This window comes from Amblyomma maculatum, chromosome 1 (assembly GCF_055883805.1).
Source record: "Amblyomma maculatum isolate TAMU_Amacu chromosome 1, ASM5588380v1, whole genome shotgun sequence".
Lineage (NCBI taxonomy): Eukaryota > Metazoa > Arthropoda > Arachnida > Ixodida > Ixodidae > Amblyomma > Amblyomma maculatum.
In genome coordinates, this window is record NC_139344.1 from 393,534,194 (window position 1) to 393,550,418 (window position 16,225).

General features: G+C 41.8%; 1 protein-coding gene across 1 annotated transcript in view; it reads left to right on the forward strand.

Annotated features, from left to right (window-relative positions):
- Nucleotides 1–15,008, forward strand: part of LOC146208578 (aminopeptidase N-like) — a 36,980-nt gene extending 21,972 nt beyond the window's left edge. Inside the window, exons 14-23 of the mRNA XM_084578907.1 lie at nucleotides 310–404; nucleotides 1,463–1,593; nucleotides 3,032–3,087; nucleotides 8,780–8,927; nucleotides 9,779–9,858; nucleotides 9,936–10,049; nucleotides 10,575–10,751; nucleotides 12,332–12,484; nucleotides 13,504–13,582; nucleotides 14,637–15,008. Of these exons, the coding sequence (XP_084435033.1) occupies nucleotides 310–404; nucleotides 1,463–1,593; nucleotides 3,032–3,087; nucleotides 8,780–8,927; nucleotides 9,779–9,858; nucleotides 9,936–10,049; nucleotides 10,575–10,751; nucleotides 12,332–12,484; nucleotides 13,504–13,582; nucleotides 14,637–15,008 (1,405 nt within the window). The remainder of the gene's footprint in view (nucleotides 1–309; nucleotides 405–1,462; nucleotides 1,594–3,031; nucleotides 3,088–8,779; nucleotides 8,928–9,778; nucleotides 9,859–9,935; nucleotides 10,050–10,574; nucleotides 10,752–12,331; nucleotides 12,485–13,503; nucleotides 13,583–14,636) is intronic.
- Nucleotides 15,009–16,225: the final 1,217 nt, after the last annotated feature.

The window sequence follows — 16,225 nt, forward strand, 5'->3', positions numbered from 1 at the left end:
GAAAGAATTAGCGAAAAATTATTTATTTAACCGGAGCAAATTAGTGTGTTAGCCTGGCATGGGATACTTCAAACGAGTTTCGAAGTGTTCTACATTCTGTACTGTGATTTCTAAACATTAAAACTACTGTTTATATTATTTGTTTATAGTTTTTTCTTACATCTACCTCTCTAAGTGACAGCTTGGTTGTTGAGCAAATAATGCCGTACAATAAGGCCCCTGAGGTGCTGCAGGTAATATCAGATTCTGGTCAGATTAGTACATTTTTTTTTGTTACGTGTAAATAAGGAGGACACTTTTTCTATTCAGGTCAAGGTTGTGGATCGTCCCAGTTACATACACAGACGGAGAAATGAGGAATTTCACGGGCACAGAAAACGTCTTATGGATGAAGACTAAGAAGGGTAAGAAGTCCTTTGGCTTGTAGTGTAGATTCCTCTTGCTCGTGGAAAAAATATCCTTAAAGCAGTTGAAAGAAATTTCGAAAGTTGCGCTGAGCTGTCTTAGTTCTTCCTATTAAGGGGGGAGCACGGCGCTCGACATCTTGTTTTCACTGACCACAGCTTGGTCGAAATCTAAAATATATATGGCCAGCTACATGGCTACACATATCCAATCCGTATTATTGTTTTGGAGAAATATCTACCGATTGTGACACTTTCTTTGGATGCATGGTTAATAATCACAACAGATTCTTCAAAACAATCCCGATTAGAACACTCTAATTCTGAATTATAGAACCTGCAAGATTCAGCGCGCTCACTGAAAAGCGTTAATAAGCAGTCGATAGAGAAATTGGAGCTTCAAATACAAAACTTCACGCACTGCGATTTCAACGATTTAAGATCAGGGCGTTGCGGCGATTAAAAAAGGAAACCATGTCAGTGTGAGACTAATTGAACGATAGTCTTCAGGCGAAGGAAATAGTTAAGTGGACATGCCGTGGACATAGAAACTGCCAGGCCCTAGCAGAGTTAACAATAGTATACCTCCGTCGCATTGTGAGCTAAATTCTCATGCGGCGTTTTTAGTGTTTAGACGCCCATGCGGTTCATTACATTGCTAGGGACACACAACACGACCCCTTCATAACATCATATTGAACATCATAACATCATATCTTAACATTGTAAATGACTTCGCTATTTGGTGATAGCCTCCCTTTTCTAACCTTACGTCATAAATCTCAGCGAAAAAAACAAAAGCTGGGCCATCTTTCTCTTTTGCTTAACTTCATCCGACCTCAAAAGTTTTCATTGAGTGGCGATGCTAGTTTGTCCGTTAGCAATGTGAACGAGAGGGGAACATGGACGCTTGCTTGATTTCGTCTAATCTTTGGATGACATGCCCTCACTTTTCACTGTACTTGACCACCAGTTCGCTCGAATTCACTCTCAACAAGGTCGTGTGGCACCACCTGAAAAAAAAAAAAAAAAGAAAACAGCTTCCTTTATTCTTCCAGCTATGCTGCAGAACCTCCCCGGCAAAGATGTATGGATCATACTGAACCTACAATCGGCCGGCTACTATAAAGTCAACTATGACGTCGACAACTGGGCGCTCCTTCGGAGACAGCTTCTTATCGCACCTGAGGTGAGGCCTGCCCTACATTTATTAGGTGCCTGCCCTTGCTTAGCTACCTATAATGCATGCGAACGAATCAAACAGCGGCGTGCGATCATTCGTGCAGTGCCACTACCTTAGTTACTGATTATGCTATAATCGCGGTACATTAGTATTGAAGTGCATCTGAAGGAAATGAGCGCTATACAGCCGGTTTAAAATAACAAATTTATTATGACTTTGTAGAGTTGCTTCGATTGTGTTTTCTTCCGCCCTTTAAATAAGCACTAACACTGGTCGTTGTGCTCCTGCTGTGTTTCTTTATGAAAAACGTGCACTCACTTACCCCCCCCCCCGCCCCCCTTTTTTTCTTTCACGTTTTGACGACGCCAAGTAGGCAAGGAGGTAGAAAGATTTCAATGAATCTCTGCCACTGGTTTCTAAATCACTTTCTTCAACGCCACGTTTCTTAAATGAAAATGAATCTTACGTGAAGTTCAGATCAAACTGTAGAAAAAAAAGGGGCGCATGCTGTTAGCAAGAACGTGAACTCTGTGTTTCAGAGGTAGGTTTCTCCGAACCGTCTGACTTCTGGCTCTCCAGAATTTATAGTTTGTGCATACTCTCCGTGCAATGAATCCGGTGTTCTACGAAATAACCGGCCGCGTGTTATCTCAGCATGCTCAGGAATGTTTCTACTCTGTCGTAACCATTGAATTATCTGCCAGTATGTGCTCTCACTATGTATTTGAAAACAGAGCCCTGTGTGAGTTTTTTTTTTTTTTTAATTAATCAATGCAGAATATCTACTTGTTGCAACGAGTGAGTCGCAACAGTGCACTTTTCAAAAGTTCCGCAGAGTCGCTGCTCTGAAAGCACATCCCTCGCGCAGTAACGCTGAGTCTTACTCGCTTCTTCCGTGGGAAATATTGGACACTAGAGGGGCTGGGGCTTCAGGTGCCAGAGAGTTCGAAATTGTAGTCAGTGTATATGAAGCGGTATACATTGCAAAATTTTCGATATTTGTGTTATGCTATATTCACAAGTTTTAAGACCAGTATAGGAAGACTCAAGCGTAGAGATCCAGACAAGTAACACTGAATGTGTATATAGCGTCGGTTTCTCCGGTGTAATTTTCTGTGACTCTAAGGACAAGCTGAAATGCATATTAGCCTCTGAAAAGGGACTGTATCAACACCTGCGTTCAAATGCGAACCCATTTTCATGCGAGGGGCGTTCAGCCGGCCAGCCATACATAGCAATGGTAATTTATATTTAACCTTGAAATCACCGGACATAGAGCGCTATACATTAAGGACTTAACGACAAGGCGCAAGTGTCAGAAGAGTCAAGAGTTGCGGATTTTTCTTTCTAAAAAGATTGAGAGGAGGCATCGCACGTGTCAGGCAAGGAGAATGCTAGTAGCGCTCAGCGCGAAAAATAAAATAAAATAAAAATGTTATTTCAGGCGATTCCCGTGCTGAACCGGGCGCAGCTGATTCAAGACGCGAACGACCTGGCGCAGTGAGTAACAGAGACCCCTTTTTGGCGGTGCTTTTTCTTCTCTTTAGTAAATATTCGGCGCGCTCTGGGGAGTCGATCCGTTAAATGTCAAGCACCAAGCACTCAATAAGGATGCTTGACTTATCGCACTACCATTTTTATTTTTTTTTCGGCTCCACGTGCATGTTTCTTTAAATAAATAGGAAAGTTTATGTGAGCTTTTTTTTTTTTTCATAATTCAGCCTTCACATGTAGTGCTTTTCTTCCTTTTTATATTTAAATGATAAAAAAGAAAATATGAACTGATGAGCAGTGCTTGGCTGCTACAGTATCTTGAAAAGGATGAACTTTTCTGCAGAACTAATTGTCACAAACGAGCAGTAAAAAGCATGTACAACTACATGTGCACTTCTGGGTCTTTATCGATAAATAACTGAATTAAAATAAAAGCGGCAAAAAAGTTATTTTACCCACACGCTTCCCGATTTCGTAAAATGTTCTCCTAAAAACTTCTGGGAATACCTTAACTCAAAAGAAAGTATGAAGAAAGCCAAACTAGCGCAAACAAGCTAAACAGCTACTTCCAATCTGTTTTTACAAGATAAAATGGCGGCTCCCCACATCTAAACCCATGCAGTTTCAGAAGTCGCTTAAAACCACTTTCAGTAACCGAATCGGGAATAGTAAACCTTCTACTAAACCTTGATTTTAAGAGAGGGACTGGGCCCGAATGTTTTCCTCGTACGGTACTCTGAGTGGGTTGCGAAATACGTATGTGTATTGTTTGACAAATCCCTTATATCTGATAAATTACCAAGGAAACGGAAAATAGCAAAGGCTATTCTATTCACAAATCCGGTAGCAAAGACGATATTTCTAACTTTAGGCCAACATCACTAACTTGTACAGTCTGCAAACTTCAGAACACAAAATACTGAAACACTTACACATATCTTGAGCAGGAATACCTGTTATCACCCTTTCAGCACGGTTCCCGCAAGGGACTATAAACTGTCGCCAACTATTGGAGCTAATACACGACATTTACTTTAGCATTGATAACCAAAAACAAATCAACCTCATCTTAGATTTCTCTAAAGCCATCGATTGCGTTTCTCATGTAAAACTTATCAATAAATTAACATCTACATTCGGTGATAACCCTATTATAGATTGGACTCAGGAGTGTCTAACAGATTGGTACCAGTTTGTACAAGTAAATGACCAGAACTCACAAATAGTACCTGTTATCTCTGAAGTACCGCAAGATTGCGCACTGGCGCAAATATTATGTTTAATCCTAATAAATTACCTTCCTAAAATTATTCATGTAAATATCAGGCTTTTCGCAGATGATTGTATCCTTTATTGTGAAAAAATTCCCCTGAAGATCATGTCGCCCTAAAAAGCGCACTGGAAACAGTGTCACAGTGGTGTACAGAGTGGCAGATGGTACTAAATGTTAACAAGTGTGCTTTCCTACCAATAACAAGAAGGAAACAGTGCTTGTATTTTCCTTACAGAAAAAATAATACTTTACTAAGTTCAGTCAGCGAACGCAAACATCCACGCATAACCTAAGATGGGACTGTCACTTAAATACCGTAGCTGCAGCTGCTACTCGAAATATTTTCCCTTAGACGTCGTCTCCGAGATGCGCTACCTGAAACTAAAATGCTAGCTTACAATGAATTTATAATATCACCAGTAGAATATGATAAAGTCTTATGGTTCCCGGCAACTAAACAAAACATAAAAAACTAAAAGAAATGAAGACGATAAGGTACATTTTTAACAAATAAAAAATGACTGACTCGCCAACTCATCTACTTAAGAAAGCTGGCATGCTGAGTTTGAAAAAACGTGCAGTACCAGCACGCCTGAAATTTATGTATCTACTCCTGCATCACCACATAAACATAGATACATCGAAGTACATCGTCATCGTAGACGCAAGGCTCACACGTTATGAACACTTTTTGACTATAAATGAATTTTCTTGTCATTCTGACAGTTTTAAGAACTCATTTTTCCCCTTGCAATTAGGGAGTAGAACACCGTAAAACCATCAATAACACACAGTTCAACACTCGATGAATTTGTATAGCTAGTGGAGGATCTTTTACACACAAATTCTTGAATGCTTATCCCAACAGATTCCTTATTAGCATACATTGATAACTTGGAAATTGTACTAAGCCCTTATTGCACTGTTATTCCCATTCTATGCTCATTCATATACATTTTTTTACATGTATCAACAGCTTTTTTTTGCGTCATTGTTGATGCTGTATTTTATTTAACAGCACTTCACTGTAGTTTTTACACTGTACACTGAACATTTTCTTGCTTCGTTTATTTCTAACTACAATTTCTTCTTTAGTTCAAAATTACTGTTTCTACCGTCATTTACGAATTGTCTACGACTGTAAACAGCGCCTAACACCGTATTCACCATTCGCATGGGTCGTGGTCAGCTTCTATCGCCTGACAAAGCTACATTGGACCCAACAGGCAGTGACGAATGGTCCGAGCGCAGTGTCGAGTGCGCCATTTGAGCGCTCTATAGAAACGCATGTACACGTGTGTGCGTCGTTTCAAGTACAGTTTGCGCGCGTCCATTTTTCACGTTGGCAATGGCCCCGCCTTTCACGTGCCATTTTATTTTCTTTCTTCTTGCTTCTGCGTCTACATACGGTGCTGACTGGAGGCAGCCGTGAAAAATAGAACTTTATTTCTTTTTGTACTAAGTGTAACTCAGCAGGCACCCCCGCCTAGACCATTCTTTGAGGTCCGCGTGTGTACTTACATGACCTAGACGCAGGTAAAAAAAAAAAAAAAAAAAAAAAACCTGACGTTGGCATTGCCTGCGTTGTTAATGTGCCGCGAAAATCCTTAATGCGTGCACAGAATCGGGACGTCAAAGTCACGTGACCTCGCGAGGAGTTTCGAATATCCCATAACGCTCACGAGGAGGTAACGTGACGCGTGAATTGGAAGCGATTGAAGAATTGCATGTATTGCGAGTTAGAGGCCATGTGTTTCAAATGATTTAACTGTATGAGACAATTGATTTCGCTTAAATAGAACCGTTAAGGTAGCTCTGTGGAACCTGCGTCCTGATGAATGTTCCTTTGAGGCTTCGGTGTTCTCTATTCGGAGGCGGCGTTCGCGAGTCTTCGTTCAATTTGTCAATGCTGAACCATCCCAGATGATCACAGGCCGCTATTGCGTCATACCCTTAAGGAGGAGTATTAGTGTACCCCGCCGGGGTGGCGCAGTGATTACGGCGCTCGACTACTGTTCCCAAAGACGCGGGATCGAATCCCGGCCTCGGCGGCCGCTTTTCGATGGAGGTGAAAAGCAAGGCGCCCGTGTGCTGTGCGATGTCAGTGCACGTTAAAGAACCCCAGGTGGTCGAAATTTCCGGAGTCCTCCACTACGGCGTCTCTCATAGCCTGAGTCGCTTTGAGACGTTAAACCCCACAAACCAAACCATTAGTGTGCCCATAATGTTTGTACAGACTGCAGTGTAACGGTATCGCTGCAGTGTAACGGTATCGGGTAGCTATATTCGACTGTTTTAACTCTAGGCTTTCCTAGAGTTTTAACCATCGCACTTCGGGGTGGTGGCACGAGAAAGTTTTGTCGCTATAATCACCACTAATCGTTTGTCTGTGCCGAGCTCTGTTATCGCACTCAATGACAATATGCAGAATCATTTTTCCTCTTGTGATAAGATGCGTGCAGCACAGGTGACACTCGAAATTTCACACAGGAGGTCGTCTTATTGTCACCAAGCGCTTTTGTGTTTCCTACGCGCTTCTTTCTGTATGTAAATGGTACACAATACATTTGCATATTTTTATTTAATTCCAAGAATTTTTAAGGAAACGTAAGCTCGATACTCAAAAACGAATTTACATTTAGTTGTGCACGATCTCCAAACTTATTACAGACACCAAGGCTCTATACGAAAACCAATAGAAAACCGAAACATCAACAAAATGCATGTTTACCACTGACAATTCGCGGGTGTTCGTTAACTGCATAATAGTAAAGCTTTCTATTCTAAGTTTTTTCGACCTTTACTTTGTACAGTGCTGGCAGTTGCGATTACCATAGCGAGGAAGCGCATATAGTCGCGTCTAGTTAATATGGATGACTAGAGAAGGAAAAACTTTTTCAGGGAAAATTTTTTAAAATTTAATTTGGTTTAGTTTATAAGGTTTAACGTTCCAAAGTGACTCAAGTTATGATGGACGTCGGAGTGGAGGACTTCGGAGCAATTTCGACCACCCGGGTGTTTTTTTTTTTTTAACGTACACTGGACGTCGCACAGAACACGGGCGCCTTGCTCTTCGCACCTACACCGCAGCGTCCGGAATAAACTGAGCCACCGCGGCGGGTGGAATGCTTTAATGTATTTACGGCTGGTTGTTGTATACATTTTCTTTTCGGGCAACGCACAAGACGGAAACTTACAGAATGCATTGGGCACACATTTTATTCACGATAATGTGGATAGCCGATGAGAATAAAATCTAGACTTCATCAACAAAATTATTTTTTTTTAGTGCGAAGCACCAGAGAAAAGCAACGTGAAGATGCAAATGCCTGAATAAGTGAAAGTTGGACTATTTATTCGGTAATCCTTTACAGCTCTAGGGTGCCTTACTGTTCCCAGTTACATGGATGGCAGTGAGGAAACTCTCCCGGAAACATGAGTTTTTCAAAGCCCCATTCAGCAGCTACCTGCCTATTGAGTATATATATATATATATATATATATATATATATATATATATATATATATATATATATATATATATATATATATATGAAGGAAAGAAGTCAACAGTCGGCGAGGCCAAGGAAAGCATTGGGGATTGTATTTTATGTTTTTTTTAATTTTTTCTTGGATAATCACAGAAATTAGTAATGTAGTATATATATATATATATATATATATATATATATATATATATATATATGTGTGTGTGTGTGTGTGTGTGTGTGTGTGTGTGTGTGTGTGTGTGTGTGTGTGTGTGTGTGTGTGTGTGTGTGTGTGTGTGTGTGTGTGTGTGTGTGTGTGTGTGTGTGTGTGTGTGTGTGTGTGTGTGTGTACTAGCAATTAGTGGCGAGTGAACAGTCATTGATGAGGATACACGCATGTCATGCTTCAGACTGCGCCGCAATATTTTCGTAAACGACACCAAGATAACGCACTTGAAGCTCTCAAGAATCGGTCCAAGTTACATCTCTCTTTAAGAAGCAGACTGTCACTTCAGGATGTCACTTTTATAGTTGTCATTATATAATCATTCTAATCATTCTTCTTGTTTTCTTCACAATTTTTTCTTGTGAACGACTCTCCTGATTGGCAGTTTGGATTATGAACAAATGTGTCCATATATAGCGAGGCACGATAGTATTTGATAGGTGAACCATAAGAAGTTTACCAATCAAGTGGCCACCAACTGACTGCCATTTAATTTGGCTGCATTGTACTGGCTTCATTTATATATATACATAAGGCACCTTTTTATATGTTACCTTTGTACAAACAGCTCTAATCGAGAACTGTCTTATGTATATCGAGCGAATGACAAATATCTGGCAGGCTTTAGGATTGTTGGGGGTGAAGATATCGCGGTTCTCTCACAGAACATGGGATCGTAAGCCTAGTAAAGAGACAGCGCGTGTCACGCAGTTCCGGAGACCTGAGCTACGCAGTGGCCATGGACATCCTGGACTACGTGCGCCGGGAGTCCGAGTACGCGCCACTCAAGACGTCTATGAACACGGTCGAGGTGTTGGACGCAAGGCTGAGGGCCACAAGCTTCTACACCAAGTGGCAGGTGTGTGAAATATTTAATTTGTTTAGCGGAGAGTTCGATGAGCTCTGCTTTCGCAGAGTTTATGGGTAAATGGAGCGATATAAGGCTTCGACATTCAAATTGTTGGAGTTGGCAGTATGTCGAAATAAATGAATAAATAAATAAATAAATAAATAAATAAATAAATAAATAAATAAATAAATAAATAAATAAATAAATAAATAAATAAATAAACAAACAAACAAACAAACAAACAAACAAACAAACAAACAAACAAACAAACAAACAAATAAATAAATAAATAAATAAATAAATAAATAAATAAATAAATAAATAAATAAATAAATAAATAAATAAATAAATAAATAAATAAATAAATAAACACGTCTTGCCTGCATCCTACCGGCGAAAAGGGGAGACAGTTGGGCTGAAGTTGTTTTTCTGAACACGAGTAGACGCAGTACGATCGCTAACAGATCAGGTCTTAACAATTTAGTCACTTCATATCAATCAGCCGAGATGTCCGCAAAAGATATTCATAGCATTCTTATTGGTTAATCGTTTTTTTTTTGCCATCATCTGTTAGGGCTGCTTCTGTGTTTAACTTCGAAAAACTATTGACTATCGATATGAAAAGTGAGTACAGTGGCAGGAGCGGTTAGGGAAGCCGCCATTGTATATATATGTATATATATATAGCTTATACTTGCTTTTTTTTTAACATCTGCTTAATAAAAAAAGTGAATTTGTAAGTAATCATGTTGTGGTATCGGTGACCTAGCTCTAAAAAAAGGCAGCAAATAATATTCTTCGAGCTTATAAAATAATCATCAACCATATGTCCTTTTTTTTTTTTTTTCTTCAACGAGCAGACTTACATGAACCACCAGATGAAATACCATTTCGATCGCCTGAATTGGGAAGGCCCTTCCAACGAAGCCATGTCGGACAAGTAAGGACGCTTCATGTTCGCGGATTTCGAGCCGTTATCGGGCACCGGTTACCCAGATAGGCCCGCTTTTCTCGCAGGATGATCCGCAAGGACGTGATATTCTGGTCCTGCCAGTTCAACTACCAGCCCTGCGTGGAACACTGCGTGCACAAATTTAGGTCCTTCATGAACAGCCCTTATCTTCTGAAAGAGTAAGTTCTTCAAGGTACAACCCTGAAAATAACAAGAAATAACCGACCATGCCATTGTAATCGCAGGAAGCAGAACAAATATCGATGTTCAATAATGATATTGAAAACAGTGTAATGCTGAACTAAATTAAAACCGCGCAGAAAACATCCCGCCGTCGGTACACTCGAAACGCGGTTGCAGCAAAGTTAATGCGAATGAGGTTCATGTTGCGAGTTACATGATGCACTAGCGTCAAAGGTTCAACGGGAAGGCCCAAGTATTCAAACCAGCAGCCAACTGTACCGCTCTCCTTCGACCTGAAGTGACGATGGTGACTGTAATACGCCCTCTTCTTGCACCATGTCAGCAGCCGGTCCCCATGGCCCAACATTTAACAGCTTCATAGGGCAAGCGATAAATGCCGGAGCTTTCGATAATGATACACTAAAACGCTGTGCGTATTGGGAAAGGGTCTCTGTCACCATCCACAAAAACGGGAGAAATTGGCTTTACATGCCAGTCTCATCGGCCTCCTTCCATCGCAGTGCACTGAGGCGCGACTTGACGGGCACACTGGTCACGCTGTGTCACGGCATTCGGCTGGGCGACAACACCGACTGGCGCTTCTTGGTCGACCACATCCGGGATGCCGCCAGTGCCGACGAGGCGCACGTTATCGTCAGTGCCTTGGGCTGCAGTCCTGAGACCAAGAACCTGCAAAGGTGCGCCATTCTCAGTTTCTGGCCAGTGTTGCTGCCGCCATAACTATACTGTCTTCTGTCTCTCACTGCTCATAAACCCATACTGTGATACAACAGTAGTGCGGGCGAGGTAGTCCTCCCTGATCTTAGTGTGACCCCTGTCTCTGCACTTAAACCCATAAAACTAAAAAAAATTACGAGGGACTTTAGCGACTAAAGTAGTGAAAGGTAAAAGCCCGAGTGCCGCATTTTGCTAGGCAACTGGCACTAATTAGTAATTGATTAATTAAGTAGTTAATCAGGTAAATAAATGAGTAGTAATTAAGTAGATAATTAAATAAATATCTAATACATCAATTCAGCATCAATTAATTTACTTATTTAATGATCAATTGGTAATAAATTCATAAAAAAATAATTAGTATTTCATCATTGTTTGACATATGGCTAGAAGGCACGCATTCGCGCATACTGTGGTGGTGCTCTGTGATTGGCCGAGACCTCTATGACGTCATCCCGCCTCGGCCAATCAGAGCGCCGCAAAAGCGGGACACATTTTGTCCACGACAGCATAAGCCATTAAAGGCTTTCGCCTTAAAAGTGAGCTTTGGGCGAATGGTAAGGGTGAGGACCATAGAGTTCCTTACACTAACTAGAGGGAAAGCTGAGGGCGCTGCACTTCAGCCACCATGGGCGCGCTAAGAATCATGGGCCGGTGTGCTACTTGTTGCGGGACAGTCGGTTTTTCTCGGGTACGTGGAGTGGCGTTACTGCAATGTTTTGTTTTCGTCATCATCATCATCTAAAGGCGCGTACATAGACCGCGAAAGCCATAGTAGCGAAGGTGCAAAAGCAGACGTCGCCAATAAATGGTTTTTGTTTCCCGATATGCCTCTAAAAACTTCTTTTAGTGATTGCACAACCATAAATATTTTTGTAACGTTTTTTTATTTCAAAGTTTGCCTATTAAGTGCGAAATATTGGTATTTGTGCTGCTCAAAACTAAGCCAATAGGAGAAAGAGCCATCGCTTATATTGGATAAATATCACACTGACATGCTGTTGCTCTCTCTCTTTACAATTTATAGTCACAATATTCAATCTTAGGGCATTATTTACGGTAGAACAACGTTTATCTTTGCATTAGTTTTGGCCAAAAGTTGTAGTTCTGCACTCGGTAGCTCACCGGCCCATGATGCTTTGAGCGCCCATGGTGGCTGAACTGGCCGTCTGGAAACTCCATGTAAACGCCCATAGACGGCAGCACAGCTTTCCCTCTAGGTAAGAGTAAGAAACTCTATGGTGAGGACGTTGTCTATTTTGCGGAATGGCGATTTGTATACCGTGTGTGGGTTTAAAGGTCAGACAGCTGAGTCGTCTCTGAGTAGTTCACAAGGAGAGCAAAAGGGGACGAAGGGGTCGCGGCTAGGGAACACGAGAGACTGTTCTCCGCGGAAGGCTTTGGTAGCTTTGGGTGAAGGACAAGTCGAATGGGATTCGTGGTAATGTTTACACGGACGCTTCACTAGAGTGCCTATATACAACCGGATCTGATCGTATGAAACATACGTTTTTCATCGCGGCGCTTTTGCCTCTCGCAGCCTACTCGCCCTCTCCATGCGCAACATAACGTCTCTCAACAAGAACATTGGTGACTCTGTGGGCTACTTCTTCGAGAGCGCCTCTTACTCCAACGAGGGCAGCGACCTCACTCTCAAGTTCTTCATCGACAATTGGAAGACGCTACTCGATAAGTACGGGTGCTGATTGCAACAAGGATTGCTGCGCGACATTGACGCTGGTAGATTACCGCGTTCTGGAGGAAAAGAAGCTACATTTAATGAGCTTTTACAAGCCACAGATTAGATAAAAAATTAACTGCACACATTACCCCCATGCGGCCTGAGAACGCACATTTAGAAGTTTTATCCCTGTTTTCTCATGATTGGCAGATGCGTATTTCTTTCTGCAATAAGATCAGCTTAAAAAAAGAAAAGAACACGGATTCCTTAGCTAAGAAAACATTTCGACGCACGAGTTCGAACGGGGCAGGAATAAGCATCACAGTAAAGAAGGCTCCTAGCATAACCTAAATTGATATTGTCACGGTGTGAAGTAACAACAGGAGAACTTCGGTTTCTTCGCCTCGAGGTGTCACACGCTCGTGACCAGCGCAGAGGGAAGACAAAGACAAAGACTGCACCGTGTCAATATTACCTCATGCTCTTCGATTTCAGGTGTAGTGAATAACGACTATTTGATGAATCGGCACGCAGGTCTTAGCGAAAATTCGTTGTCGAGGTCAAGTTTCAGAATTATTGTACGACTGATTCCCGGGCTGTTCTTTTAAATGACGAGGCGCGTAGCAAAATCTTGCTTTTGAAGCTAGTCTTGCGCTCGGATTGAGTAGGTAATACTGCAATAGCTAGAAAACCAATGGGGAGCGTATTTTTAAAACAAACGGTAAAACTGCAAGCGCCAAATGGAAACTTTTACTATATTGACTATGGTTCAGTCTTGCGTAACGCAAGAAAATTACTTTCATAAGCAACTTTTCATTGAAAATTCGCCTTGTCCAGTATTTATGGGTATGGGTGAACTGAAATTTTTTGTAGCATTGGAGGAAATCACTGTGCGCTGAGTTGTATATGCCGATGCCATGAAATGAATGACACTTAATTGTTTATGGAAAATAATTTTTTTATGACTGCAATTCTATTCGGCAAGGCCACGTTGCTACAAAAGTTTATTAATACACACTTGCTCTACACAGGTACGGCCAAAGCCCGTCCCTGAAGGACACCATTTGGTTCGCTATTCAAGGTATTCGCAAGAATGACGACCTGACACGGGTATGGTTTGCGTTTTTCATATATACTTGCGCAAAAACTACTCGTATTGTTGGACAAAGTCCATAATTAACTAAGGAGAGTATAGCGAAGTATAGCGTAATTGTTATACGTTTCTCATATGTGCTTTGGCAGTATGTGCCTTTCATGACCAGAGTGATATAACGAGACAGATAAATTGAAGTAACTGCCGGATTTGCTGTAATAATGGCAGCGATTCATTGTGTTGTTAGTACCTGCTAACCCCACTCTACAGGCCCTTGTTTACATCTCTCTATTCTTCCAAGACATCGAAGCGTGCGACTTTGTGATTGCAGAAAGCATAAGAGAGAGCCTTTGAGAGAGCCTTACATTTTGAGAGAGCCTTACATTTTGAGAGAGCCTTAAAGAACCCAGGCAATATAAATAAGCGAGCAGACCTCATACCTGTTGCTTATATATGGTGCGTGTGCATCTTAATGACGTATCATATAACAAAACAAACCCATTCGTAAGTGTGGTACGATAAATATGGCCTGAAAGGGACACAAATAGGTACACCGGCGCCTCTCAAAAGAATCATGGGCACGATGGTGCGTGAGCCGAACCTTTGAAAGGATTTCTTTCGACAGCTTGTGCATTCTTATTAAATGACACAAAAATTACTGAGGTTCTGTAGACCTTTTTTTTTTTTTCAACAATTCGTATGATTAGTTTAGATAATTTTCATCGATAATTCGATTATGGAGAGTTCAGGAAGTCGGGCTTTCAAATTATCACTATTAATGCATATTAGGGAGCTGTGATAGGCAAAAAGCAGACAGATGTATGTGCTCATGGCGTCCCAGATTTCGTGGAGGTAGCAAATATGGCGTCTAAAAACGTGTCCCATTATTGCAAATGATTGGGCCTCGGAAGGAGCGCTTACCAAAAACAAAAAACAAACAGCTTCGCCTATAGTTGAGGCTTGCGAAACATGAAATGTTAATGCATTTCTGCTTTCTGCTGTGCGTGGATCTGCACTGCTCTACGGGAGGCCAAAGCGCTTGTCTATACAGCGTCTTCTTTCTCTGCTCAGATGGAGCGTTTCTTCAAGACCAACGTGGAGACAAAGAAGACAGGCAGGAAGCTGACTCGTACCTTCCAGACTGCGCTGGAACTGGCCAGGTCCAACATCAACTGGGTGCGCAAAAATGCACGCGTCATCGAGAACTGGCTCGACAACAGGCTTGCTCACGGAGGCGATGTGGACGCAGTCTCCGTGGTCTCCGCAGTCTCCCCGCAATCCGCGGCCTCCACGGCCTCCGCGGCTTCAACGGCCTCAACAGCCCCAACGGGCTCAAGGGGCTCCACGGGCTCCACAGCTTCAACGAACTCAGCGGGCTCCACAGCCTCAACGGTCTCCACGGTCTCCACGGTCTCCGCAGTCTCCGCGGTCAGGGTGACATAAGCAGCCCAGAACTTCGTTTCGTGCCGTGAACTGCACAGGAAACCGATAATGCGCGTTTCGGACAATAAATGGCCAGGAACAAAGGCACAAAGATGAATATAATCTGCGGGTATATAGATTGCTATGGGGAAATTTTGGGATATGCGAGAAAATAACGGTCGTGAAATTGTGTTACCAAAGAACAATTGTCTTGTTCAGAAATTGAGTAGCTTGTGTTATAGTCGCAGTCTGCGTGCTTTCTCTAATGGCTTTCTGTACATCGAAAGTCTTCATGTGCTTATTCGACATAATTCTACAAGTCTATGCTATCCTCCCGCTACGGCTTCTTCCCTATTGCCCCCCCCCCCCCCCCCCCCCCCCCCACACACACACACTTATTTTCCCGTAACTTTTATGGTAAGTACTCCAGAGTCTTCTGATCCATTGGCTTTCAAACCTTCGCAGCCAGGTGACTTTTCTTATTAGCGCAAGCAAAAAAACATTTTCATTCTTAATTACTTATTCAAGATCACTACGACCAATTTTGCGTGTATGGCATCAAAAAACTCTCCTTACGCCTCTCGCTCTGTGTTTATTGAAGGCAAAAAGTCAGCTTCTAATTGGTCACTAAAGACGAGTTATAATCGAAAATATTATTAAAGATCAAAATTGCTAGTTTGCTCACTCATGCTATGATGGAAATCAAGTTTGATGCTTTGACAATTCTTCCTTGACAAACTATTCTAACTCACCTGGTGGCTGCTTAAACATTTCAGACAGGCACAGAAAACGATATGTTCAAACCTCCGACTGTAGCATTCGCACGTTGTTTTCTTCTAATAAAAGGCATATCTCTTCAAGAGAATTAAAAGCGTGCTTTATTTTCAGGTACATAGATGCTCGAGTTTGTTTGTATACGTATCGATGAAAACTTTTATGCAATATTTGTTTCAGCCTGCATATCGGGACGCACCAGGACGCATAACCAGGAATTGTAACCAATAGCTCTGCTGTCAGCCGGTACCCGCAGACCAGATCTAACGATCTGAGAGTCGGACTCTTATATCGTGGTAACAGAAGGAAAATCAAAAGATTGGCCAAAAATGTGGTGCTTTTACGCCAGATTTGTTTTTCTCGTGTCCTAGAAACTTTTGTCCCTAATAATACATACGAATCTCCGGCTATTAGATTGATTTTTTTTAGTTCAATTCAAACTGCTTGCCTAATTTAATTATTGT